Genomic DNA, 12,376 nt, shown 5'->3' with positions numbered 1-12,376 from the left:
TCATATAAGGCCAAACACACACACACAAATGCAAGCTTCACCGGCAGGCTGAATTCAGAACACAAGTGGAAATGTTTCTTACCATGGTCTAGCTTACCCATTGCGCTTAGATAATGACTGAAGGCTTGACACGGGGGACTCGGAGTCTGTGTGGCCTTGTCGCAACTCATAGGTGCAGGACTCCTGTCGGTGTCAAAAGAGAAATACCCACTGGAGGATCTGGACAGCAGTGGGGATCTTCTCACAAATATGAACAACGGGGATCTGGTAGCAAACGGACTGGGGCTGGAGGGTGGTGCCAGTGGTCCCTGAGGGCTACTGGGTGATGAAGTGTCCCGCTCGCCCGAATGATTACCTTGGTACACAGTTTGTAAGGAGGTAGGGGCCCCAGGCCGAAGATGCTGAGCTGGCCTTTCAGCAGGCTGCAATTGTCCACCCTCTCTACCGCACTCAGAAGTTAAATCAGAAGATTGTTTTGCCATTGGGCCTTTTATTTGTGTTCTCCCCCTGGAAAATAAGAGGAGAAAAAGAGAAAGGCAACTGAAATTACACATAATGTTCGCCCAAGACTAGGTTAATAGTGGTGGAATTGCAGTGCAGTCATTAAGAAATACAATACAAATACAAACCACTGTGTGTTTTCCATCCCCTTTTCATGTACAAATTAACCAGCATGCCAGAATTAAAAATAAAAGTGAGCACTGTTGAAGATGTCAACCTGTATTATCCAGTCCAACATCATTCACAAAAAAGCTTCTCCTGGTGAAAAGAAAAACAAGTACAACAAAAGTTTGAAGACAAAACTTGCTGGCCAGCTGAGCAAGCATTCCAAGTTTGATTGTGGGGGAGGGGGGAGGTGGTTCAACTGGCTAAGAAAAGAAAGAAAAAGGAATATTAACTTGGATCACCAATCCTCTCCAAGTCATTAGACAGGAGGATCAGATACAGTGTTGAAATGTTAAGTGAGCAGTCGATGCCGTGATTGTGCAGGACAGGGAAGTCGGCCAGGCTCTCTCTCCATTGTTCTACTGAATATGCTGATCACAGCAAGTCTGGAAGGTTTGGCAAGAGCAATCAGTTGTAAAAGTGCGTCACAACAATAGCGTTTGTACACTGCAAAGTGCTCCTCCGTTCACTCCTCCCCTCCCCTCATCCTTTCTACGGCTGGTTCGCCACCACCAAATCCTTCTCTCTGCTAAGAAAAAGACGCAAGGAAACGTTTCACTTCGAAACCTTTCGAGACGCCACGGAGACTCTTATTTACATTTTGTTTCGGTCGATGGCAAAAGGGAACAGCAAGAAACGAACCACAGTCGGTCACTCCGGCAGGGAGACAAGAGGAGACACCACCACCCGCTCCAACTCACCTTTATTTACTTTCTTTCCAAAATGTCTAGCGTGACTTGACTAAGCGCTCCATCGTTGCCCGATTGAGACGCAACCAACAACAGGTTGAAGAAAAATGTCAATTTAAAGACACGCATACAAAAAGTTGGAAAAACCATCACAAGCACGGAACAAAAAGGTGGGGAGTAGTGGGGAAAATAGCCATGCAAAGGCAAAGCCTGGGAAGGAGCTTTGGGGGGAGGGGAGCAGGAGAGAGGGAGGTGGGGGCAACACCCGCGCTGTGACTTGAAAATAAATTCAACTGCAAGCTCAAGTCGCTTCTCCGCGGTCTGAAGAGTGCTCGTTGGGAAACGACACCGGGCGGCAGCCCGACCGGGAGCGTGGAGGACAAATCCCTTCCCGCTATGAAACCCAACAAAGGGAGAGCGAGCTCAAGGCAGGAGAATAACAGACCCAGAGACGGGCACACACACAAAGGGGGAGGGGATAAGAAGAAGGGGTGGAGACACAGGCACGCACACCGAGAGACCCCGGCCCACAAGCCCATCCCACACACACACACTCGCAAACGCACCCATCCCCCGGCCGCTACTTACGCTTTATGGCGTCTGAGTCATCCCGAGGCAAACCCGAAACTTCCCCTAGGCTGACCCCGCTCCTCCTTTGCGAAGGAAGAGGCGAAGAGGGCGACGCGCACAAACATATACACACGCCGCGCGCGCGCCGGGAGAACAAGAAGCTCTCCGCCGCTGCAGCCGCTGCTCCCGCCGCACGCACAAAACACAGCCAGCCAGGAGGGCACTGCCGCGCTCTGACCGCTTCTCCAAACACAGGGCTAGGCGCCCGCCCAGTCGCCACTGTAAAAACATTCGCCGAGGATTCGAGGCCAATCCGGAGCGGCAGGGCGGTCGCGCTCCGCCCACCTCAGCGCGAGGGTTGTGTTTACAAACTCGGCCAGAGAGAGGGAGGGAGGGAGAGGCGCGGGCGCGCGCGCACAGCCTGCCACAACCCTGCTCTGCGCCACGGCCCGCCTCCCTCGCTCCCACTCGTCGTCTCCCTCCCTCCTCACATGTCCTCAGGAGCTTCCTGGAGCCGCCGCCGCGGCACTGGTGGTGATGGTGACGATCGAGACGTAGTTCTGCTGCAAGGAGCAGCAAGCAGCCGCTCTTACGCCCTGGCCCGACGACCCACTTTCCACTTTTGTTTTTAAACGGCGGGGGGTGGGGTGGGGAGAACCCTACAAAGAATGTGGAAGGAACACGCGCGCACACACACATATCCGAGAAAACCTGGCGACGCATTTACCGCGGCACCAGTTTTTCGAGGAATAAAGCTTAAGCTTAGTCAGATGCAAAGCCACGGATGCATCGAGAGGCTGCCCCATCGAAAGGCTGCTTCACACGGAAGACTGGACTCCGCCCTGCTTCTGCTTAGCATCCCTACAAACCTACACCCAGAGGCTATTTACTCCCTTAACCGGAGTATCCACGCCCAGTTCTCTCACCCTCAGATCACTGGTTGGAAAAAGAATCTGTTACCAATCCAAGCGCAGGCTCCTCTCGTTCACGGCATGCTATGGCATTTCACCAGCCTTTTCCATATTTTTTCTTTCCACCCCCCACAACAAATTACACACTGTCTTACTCACACCCCATTCATCCTTACAGCAGGCAGCCTTACTAGATCCTCAAACTTAATGGATTGGTGTATTATATATTGTTATTATTTATTAAATTTATATATCACCCTATACCCACAGGTCTCTCTCTCTCACTTACACACACACACACAAAATTCACCCCAGCATCACACAGCCACACACTATCCTCACCACAAATTCTTGCTCCATTATTAACAAACCTATCCAGACACACACTTTGTCCCCATTCAGTCAGCAATCCACTCATTTCTGCAAACAGGCCCTCTTGCAACCACAGCAGTCGACCAGTCTCTTCCCCACCCAAAAACTTCCAGTTGAAATGGCATACCTATCAAACCCAGAGAAAACCCTACAGGATGTTCCTTTTCATTCCCTCTACAGCTAGCATCCTCACCCTCAGGTTCACCTGGCCTCCATAAATTGTCAATTTCCTCTCCCAACCCAGAGCCGTAGGGGGGGCATGTTTTTTGCCTGGGTGAAGCCTTCAGAGGGGTGCATTGAGGCTCCCAGCCTGTGTAGTGTGTATGCAAATGTGCATGTAGGGTGCCAAACTGGGTCTTTGACCCAGGTGAGATAAAGCCTACTTTTGCCCCTGCCCAACCCATTTAAGCACATGCCTCATTTCTCCCTTCAAAATGTCTTCTCCTGTACTGTACATGTAAAGTCCCTCAGTATGTTAGAGTCACCTCATTCTCTGTGCACACAATATGAAATACACACAGCACTGCAGATCTGCTCCCACAACGTCCTGTCCTCACCACACAATTCTCACAAAACACTGTCTCCAAGCAGTCATCATGCCTTCTTCAGCCCTTGTACTACACCAAATGCTTCCAAAGACTCAAATTTGAGTTCTAATATTCACATTCCCATTCCTCCACAAAGTAACCCCCTATCCATAGCTCAAATCAACCAGAACCTTGCAAAAAATGTATTAAAAAAGCATTGTTCAGTTTTGAGTTTGAGAAATCCTGATTTGACTCTTAGTTATAAATCTTGACTTGTCTCAGGTGAGTCACTAATTCCCAGGCTAACCTGCCTCGCAAGATGGTGTTGCTTTAAGGTTCTAGGAAGACGAGTGGGCAGGGATAGAAATGTTAAATATAAAAATGACACCCTACACTTGTTTCACAAACTGGAAGCACCAGCAGCAGTGACAATGCAACCAAGTTTTGCATGCCTTATTGGTAACAGGCCTTTTTTCTTTCTTTTTTTACTGGCCTGCCTATCCTTGGCTAGCTGCCTGTCCAAACAATCACAGTGCTGATCTGCTATGGGATACTATTAAGTTCTGGTGCCCTCAACGGATTATAACACAGGCCTTTAAAAAACAACACCAAGGTTCATTTAGATTGGTTTTTTTTAAAGTCAGATTATTAAAAAATAAAAAATAGTCAGGTTGTAAGCACCTGAGAGGACTGGGGCTAGAGATGAAATAGCACAGGAGACAGTTGTGCAAGAGCAGAAAAGTGGGAGAAATGACAGTGTATGCAGTGTTGATGCTGGGCAGGGAGTGGGTAATATACCGTACCAAATTATATAACAAGTGGATATAATTAATACCAGATTAAGGTTCTTAGTGGAGAGAAGGAAGCCGATGCTCTAATAAATGTAGAGAAGGGAGTCCAGGGTTCTTATTTAGTACATTTATATCCTTCACTCTTTCCATCAAGAAACTAAACTGGACATGTGCCCTCATACCTTGCCCTGGAAGGACCTGAACTTTCCACATCCTTGCACACCAACATGGTCCTAAATCCAGCTAACCACCACCACAGAGCCTGTTCCAAACTTGCACATATGTGTCACCAATAGGGTCCCCTTCCCTCACCCCCACCCATTAGGACCAAATATAAAGTTTCTTGTATTTCTTTAACTGCCTGGCCCTTTCACTTCCGTCACTCTCCACTTAGTATGTCACAACCCTCTAAATCCTTCTTCCTCCCCAGGGTCACTTACTGTCCCATTTAATCAATATACTCACCTTCCTTGTCATAACAGCCCAACTTTACATCTAGGCTACCTGGTAGGAGACAAATTTCAGTGTGTTAAGATAGATAGATAGATAGATAGATAGATAGATAGATAGATAGATAGACAAGAGGCAGGCAGGAAAGGCCCCAAGCCTTTTGAGACCTGGGACTGACAAACTCAAATACAATATTAAAAATACAGTAATAAATGAAATACTTTGCTCCCACCTACCACCACCATTTCCACCCCAAGGCCGGCTTAAAGAAGTGCAAATGCCTTTGAATAAATAAATAAATAAATAAATAAATAAATAAATAAACAAACAAATAACCACCCCACCCGTCTTTTCTACACCTCAAAAACCACGACCCATCCTTACTTCGGGAACGCTCCTTTCTCACCTTTTCTTCACCTTTCTTCCTCCCCGCCCCGCTTTACAGCTTGCCACACTTTTAAATACATTAATTATTATTATTATTATTATTAACATCAACATCATCTCCCGGCGCCGCTCGCCTCGGCGTCACCGACCTCTGCCCGTTTTTAAACAGCACCGATTTCTCGAGGTGCGTTTTCCTCACGCCCGGCCTTATTTCTAAACGGGCTGCCGCCCGGCCCAGCGTGAGGCGCCAGGAGGCCGCGCAGCCGAGTAGAAATGCGGGAGAGGGACGGGACGAGGTAAGGCTGCCGGGCGGCCCTTCTCCTCCTCCTCCGGCATTCTCCCAAGACCGCGGTTAAGGAGAAGACCCGAAGCCGGCCTTTGGGCGCCGCCGGGACTCCCCGCCACTTGCCTGCGGCTGCTGCCTGCCCACGCCGCGCGCGCCTGAAGGGAGGAAAAAGGCGCCTTGGGGCTGCTGCGCGGGAGGCTTCTTCTGGCGCCAATCACCTGAGGGCGGAGCCGCCCGCGCGCCTGAGGGAGGCCGGAGATATATAGATCTAGAAATATATGTTTAAGACAGCCGGCATGCAGAACTGATAAGAAGCCGGCGTTGCGTCGATGACAACAACTTCGCCCGCTGCCAGGCTCGGGAGGAAGTTGGTGGAAGTTAGCGGGAAACTCTTGCACAACAACCCCGCGCGCCGGCTCCACGGAGGGTGGCGACGGCGGCGAATCTTTCTTTCTTTCTTTCCCTCAGGCAGTCGGCGCGAACGAGAAGCAGTTCGCTGGTTTCGAAACCAAGCAGAGTTTCGCCGCGGCCCTTTCGCCTCCTGCAGCCAAGAGCCTGATGAGACGGTGGCAAAGCGCGACTCGCTAAGGTGCCTTTACCAGGGGTGAAGTTTCTCTTTCAAAAGCAAACAGAAACGCCGTCCCGTCTGCCGTCAGGTGCTTTTATTTTTTATTTTATTTATTTATTTTATTTTGCATTCTTAACTCTCTCCTCCCAAAGCGCACATAATCTGTTTTAGAGGAAGGAAGGCTCAGATGTGAAGGCAAGCTGAGTATGAAACCAGAGTGGGTGGTAGTTATTCTGGACTGTTTAATTTGAAACAGAAGGGGGTGTGAGATATTCAGAAGCAAGAAGGAGGTTTGGCAAAAAACATCTGGAAGATAGATGCTCAGACTCCAAGACGATGGTTTTTAACAGAGCTGACAAGTGCCGGGATTGGCTTGTGGTCCTCCGCATTTTGTTGCTGGCCTGACATTTTTTCTGCCTGAGGCAAGTGGTCCACCGCTTCCATTTCTTTACAAAAGCTGAGCAAACAGGCCCCATTTGCTCTCCTTTCAACACTAGGGATGGAGGAGCATCCTCCGCTGCATCTGAAGGCAATGTGTTAGATAAAGGCAGAGATCCCCAACCATTTTGGAAAGCCATATTCTCGGCCAAATACCCATTTCCCAGAAGAAAAACTGGTGATGCTCGGAGCCACCACCCCATCAAAAAAAGAAAAGAAACCCATTGGGTAAAACACCTGCATATAACCCAAATCATAGAAGACAACATGGCACCCCTCCCCCCAAAAAGGTCATCAAATAAACATAGCCACTTTAACCCACATTTGGTATCATACCCAATTTGTCATTAACTATATACCATCAACTCTTCAGACTGAACAGATTTTCTATAGGCAGTGATATTTTTCCCAAGTAGTGGGGGCACTCAAGTGTGATTGCTTATTCACAATAGTCATGTGAAGACCACACCATGTGATATTTCTGAATATGTTTTTTGGCTTCAGAATCAGCTTTTGCGGTCCTGATTAAACTGATGACTTCTAGAACATGGCTCAGGCAGATGGTCCCTTGAGATCCACCCACATGGTGCATGCCACTGATACCCGTATGATTCTAACCAGACACATTTCTGTTAATTCCATCCCTTGCTTCACACTCACTGGGGGGAAAAGTCCTGTCCTCTTGAAACCAATTCCGCTGACAATGCTCTCTATAATCTTACTGTTTGTTCTTCTCACTAGGCTACATGGTAGTCACCTACCACCCACCTTGATTATCTCCCTTCACCTATCTACAATCTGTTCCATAATTTGAACATGTATCATGCCGTAACCAGAAGCAAACAACTGGTTCATGAAAGGATAAGACACAGAGATTCCTTTATTAGTAAATGGACAACTTTTCAAAAAAACCATAATGTTTACAACTGACTTCTGAAGAAATCTGTTAATCTTTAACAAAATATTTTAGTCAAAAATGTTTAAAACCAAGATAGAGTATCATCTCGAGTATAATAGATGCTGTACACACTAAATACTGCACTAACAAGACATACTGCATGCAGTTTCCACAAATGATGCTGCTACCTAATAATAATATGAATAACAAATATATATATATATATATATATATATATCAGAAATAATTTATAAAAATATAATAGTAACTTGTATCTAATTTGAATGGCCTATAGTTTAGAGGTTTAGCTGGTTGAAGGCTGAGGCTATATTTGTTCTTAAACTCGTTTCAGCAGAGCTATGCTTGCATTAGGATATAAAGCAGGACCTAGAACACATTTTCAGAGAGCACCTTCATCGGCCCCAGCTGCAACAAAACATGTCTTTCCCATATTGGTCTCTACAGCCACAGCAGGTGCTGTAACTCTAATGGTTTGACCTCACCCGCAAAGGTGCACTCCTCCTTTGCCTCCCAAGGCAGACGGATACCAACCATACTCCTTAACTTTTGTGAATGTGAATATCACTAGTATGCCTCTAGTAATACCAGTCATTGGGGAACAGAAATTGAAGGCTATGACGGTTGTTGGCCACTGTAATAACAGAATGCAGAACTAAATAGACTTTTAGTCTGATCCAGAATCTATGCTTCTTATGTTCACTCGGGTAGAGCCCATTCTGTCCTTTCCTAGGGAGCTACTGTCCACCTTAGAGAGCAGGCCTACATACTGTCTAGAAAACAGAGTGAAGGAGAAATCCTGAGTTATCATGCCACACATCACTTCGCCAGATATGGTCCTTGTAGAGTGGGGGAAAGTGAGGAAGGTATTCCACTATATAAAGAGTTGGGGAACAGTACATAAATAACGCATGCCCTTCTTCAGAATAAGACAGTGTGAGAGTAAATAATGCTATTTGCTTTTCAAACACAACCTGTATCAAAGTTAATGTACAAACTACAACAGGAATAGACCTGGCGACCACTTTTCATTCATGTGGAATTGTATGCTGCAACTCTTTGCTACTACAGCTGAGCAGTGGCTGTGGAAGGGAGACTCGATATGAATTCTAGAGGTACAGACATGTGGGCTAAGATGACATTTATGGAAAACAAAATGGCAGTCATTTCCCCATCTGATGTTCAGAACTTGAAAGATTATTTCCCATAAGCACATATACCCCTAGCTATTGTGAGATATGTAAAAGTTTGTTGCATTTTCGGCACCAAAGTGACTTCTCTGAGGTGCAAATCTGGGCAGTGTATATGGAGGTCTTGGGCTGCCTGCCTCCTTTCAGCCTTGCTGATGTGGTCCAAAGAAAAGCAATGCTATACATTTAGCACCAGCTAGGCTACAGTAGTAGCTGCCATCTAACCACCTTAAGGACTCCACTTCAGATGTATGCAGGGTTTACTCCTTAGCCCAGGGGTTGGCACGGTTTACCTCGCCTTGGCCGGTTCACTCTAGTGGCGGAGATCCCTCTGTGGGCCAGATTGTGCGTGCGCCTGTGATTTTCGGTGTCTGCACAGATGCAATTTCCGGCATCTGCGCACGCACAGACGTAATTTCTAGAACCGTGGAAGCGAGTCCCCGTGCCACGCTGCACCGGTTTAGTGCAGCGCACAGGGACTCACCAAGCAGGCAGCTCAGTTTGGGGGGGGGGCGGCTCGTGGGCTGGTCAAACGACCCACGTGGGCCACGGCTTGTGGCCCATGGGCCTTAGGTTGCCTACCCCTGTAGCCTTTTCTTTTCCTGAAGATGTTCCGCAAGGCAGTGGGTATGGATTGTTCCTTGGGGTTTATTCCTGAAGCCTTTTTCACAAATGAGTTTAGCTATAAGGCATGGGAGGTTTAGGATCAGAATTTTCCATCTACATGGGCTACCTTCCCAGGTTGACGAGCCCTATCTGCTCCTCATTTCCCTCTACAGCTCGTGTAGAAACCACCTTCTTGACAGTTGGACCCAGTATTGATCTTGTCTGCTCAGTCTGCCAGTCTGTCTTCACATGCAGAGGAATCCCCTAACTTACCAAGGGTTTAAACCCTCATCTGGTTTAGCCAGCCAATCAAAGCTGTTCCTGGGGTATGACTGCTGTTGCATGCTAACAGCTTCTAGGAGCCACAGACGAGAGTGTGGGGGACCCTCATCAAAGATACTACCCATCCCCTAACACCCTATACACCCCAATTTAAAAACAACAAATTAAAATACATTGGGATTTTTTTGCAATTTAAATTGAATGTATAATTGGAACATTGCTCTGAATCTTGTTTTACCATGAATGACGTTTATTTGCCTTGCTACTAAAATGTGAAATGGGCTAAATTATGTTTCCAGTTTTCCTAGCTGATTTGTTACAATATTCCAGGATGCCAGTAGATGAATTAATCTCAGTTTGGAACACATCCTCTCTGATGAGAAAATGGCCTTTCAATCTGATCTGTGTTCACTCAGCTTTTGCCATTTCTTTCAGTTTCAGGTCGTTAGGATTTGAGGAACAAGTTGGATAAATGTTTTCAGTATTGCAGGAATTAAGATGAAAGGGGGGGTCTCTATGAGTCCGAATGAGAAAGATGAGAAAGCTGAAATCCCCTTCAAACCTTCTTCCTCTGTGAAATCCCCAATTGGGAGTTGCTACAGACTCATTAGTAAGCATTTGTTCCCAACAATCCTGAGTCACACCGGATTGCTTGCTCAAGTTTCTCCAAAAGCCTGTCATAACTGCCTTCATTCTGCTTTCTAGGATGCCACTAGTGGCATAGCGTGGGTTGTCAGCACCCGGGGCAAGGCAAGTAATTTGCGCCCCCAACCCGTGGATTTGCGCCCCCTAACCCCCAGATGTTGCACCCCGGTGCGGCTGGCCCCCCCTGCACCCCCCACGCTACGCCACTGCCACTAACCAGCACTATTGCACTCAACTAGAAACAAAGTCCCTTTTGACCCTGCAAAAATGTATAATGTGGCACAGGAGAAACCTATGCCCAACATTCAGTGCTTTTCAGGATAATCCTATGCATGTTTATTATTTATTTCTTTAAGGGTTGCCAGAAGGCAATTCCCTATCTCAGTGTTTCCCAAACTTGGGTCTCCCGCTGTTTTGGGACTACACTTCCCACCATCCCTGACCACTGGTCCTGCTAGCTAGGGATGATGGGAGTTGTAGTCCAAAAACAGCTGGAGACCCAAGTTTAGGAAATACTGCTCTATCTGAAGGGGTCATCCACTTGAAATTCAAGTATTGCCTTAAGATAAAGAACCACAAGAAAATAACAGGGGCCTGGACATTACCTGCACAGCAGACTGAGCCAGGCACACAGGTCGCTTGTTCAGTTTCCCCCACTATGTTGAGATGTATCTCTATTTAAATTATAGCAATTGCTTCTAAAACTGCATCTATACCTATACACTAGCAAATTTGATGCAAATCATTGTTCTCTTTTGTGGCACTGTGAATGGCCACCCTATCCAAAGGAAATGAAACCCAGTTGTGTCACTCCTGGGGTTTCCTGCTGTTTGGGGACTTGGGCAGGGAGAAGCCTACAAATGTTATTAATGATGTCTTCCTTTTGAGTTCTTAAGCTGCTGTGTTAATATATCAAGCTGATTTGAGGACTACATTCTATTCTTGCTGGCTTTTCTTCACTTTTGTATTGAGGTAATCCATGTTGTTTTTCAGGAGGAGAACATCAAGTGCATCTGATGAAATAGGGCTTTCCCCATGACTGGCAGAGTGAGGCAGCTGCCCTCAGGCAGAAGATACAGATGAGCAACAGTGAGGTGTTGGAACTGGGTGTGCCGCCTGACTTGCCCTGCAATCTCTGAACTCATCTGCTGCACTCAGGTGTTCTGCAGGACACTCAGCTACAGAGTGTTGAAGTGAGTTTCCACCGATGTGCAGGTCAGCTTCAGTATTTGGAACTGAGCAGGGGTGGTGGTGAGAATCTCTGCCACCTCCGTTCTTGCCATTGACAGCATATATACACAGTAAGGCTAATATCCTAAACACACTTACCAGGAAGCCACACCATTGGCTACAATGGGAAGAATTGTAGCCCTGTGTCATAGCCCTATGGCAATCGTTCCAACAGCAGAAGCTTTTCAGCTTGTCAAGTAAAACACCCCAATGGTCATCGAGTCCAAGCCCCGCAATACAGGAATCACAGTTAAGTCCTTGTGAAGTATTTTGCTAGTGGGATTAGTTAGTAATCCCATCCAATGGCATTTACAACTTTTGAGTAACTATGCATTGGATTGCACTGCACTGTGCATCAGTTACTTTTTAAAGTTCATTTCCCTTCACTTCTCACCTCTCCTCCAAGGGTCTCAAGGTGGGGTACATGGTTTTTCTTCATGTAACCCCCCCCCCCACAACAACAACCTCATGAGGTAGGTTAGGCCAAGAGACAGTGAGTGGCCCAGTGAGCATTGTAGTCAAGTGGAAATTTGAACACTGGTCTCCCTGCTCTCTAACCACTACACCACACTGGCTCTCCACTGGCGCCTTGGGGGTTGTTTTTTTCCTGGCAGGATGCCCGTGCTTCTAAAGCTGCAGGACCTTGCACTTTTACAAGTGCCTTTCTCTCTTTCCAAAAATGCACGCACTTTTGCTGACACCTTTCTACAGATCACATTTATTTTAAGAAATACACATTGCAATAATTGCCTCCTTTGTGCTATGTTTTCTGTGCTGGATTTTTGCAAGGACTGTTTTGCCGTTTGCAGATTTCAGAAAGTACCGAAGTATAACATCATCATCATCATTTTT

General features: G+C 46.9%; 2 protein-coding genes across 9 annotated transcripts in view; one reads left to right on the top strand and one right to left on the bottom strand.

Annotated features, from left to right (window-relative positions):
• The window catches only part of LOC309365889 (uncharacterized protein), a 281,475-nt gene extending 271,116 nt beyond the window's left edge, over positions 1–10,359 (top strand). Inside the window, exons 1-3 of the transcript XR_014166255.1 lie at positions 5,555–5,659; positions 6,118–6,305; positions 10,085–10,359. The gene's annotated coding sequence lies outside the window, so the exon portion shown is untranslated. Of the gene's footprint in view, positions 5,660–6,117; positions 6,306–10,084 lie in introns of the transcript that reaches the window.
• The window catches only part of BCL2L11 (BCL2 like 11), a 53,644-nt gene that overhangs the window by 33,170 nt on the left and 8,098 nt on the right, over positions 1–12,376 (bottom strand). For 2 of the 8 annotated variants that reach the window (XM_081904466.1, XM_081904465.1), the window contains exon 2: positions 98–507. In XM_081904466.1, coding sequence (XP_081760592.1) covers positions 98–507 — 410 coding nt within the window. The other 6 variants (XM_081904468.1, XM_081904470.1, XM_081904471.1 and 3 more) reach the window with 6 other exon arrangements.

This window comes from Podarcis melisellensis (genome assembly GCF_964234715.1).
Source record: "Podarcis melisellensis genome assembly, chromosome: 3".
NCBI lineage: Eukaryota > Metazoa > Chordata > Lepidosauria > Squamata > Lacertidae > Podarcis > Podarcis melisellensis.
The sequence above is the reverse complement of the archived record's forward strand: the minus strand, read 5'-3'. Positions and strand labels throughout refer to the sequence as shown.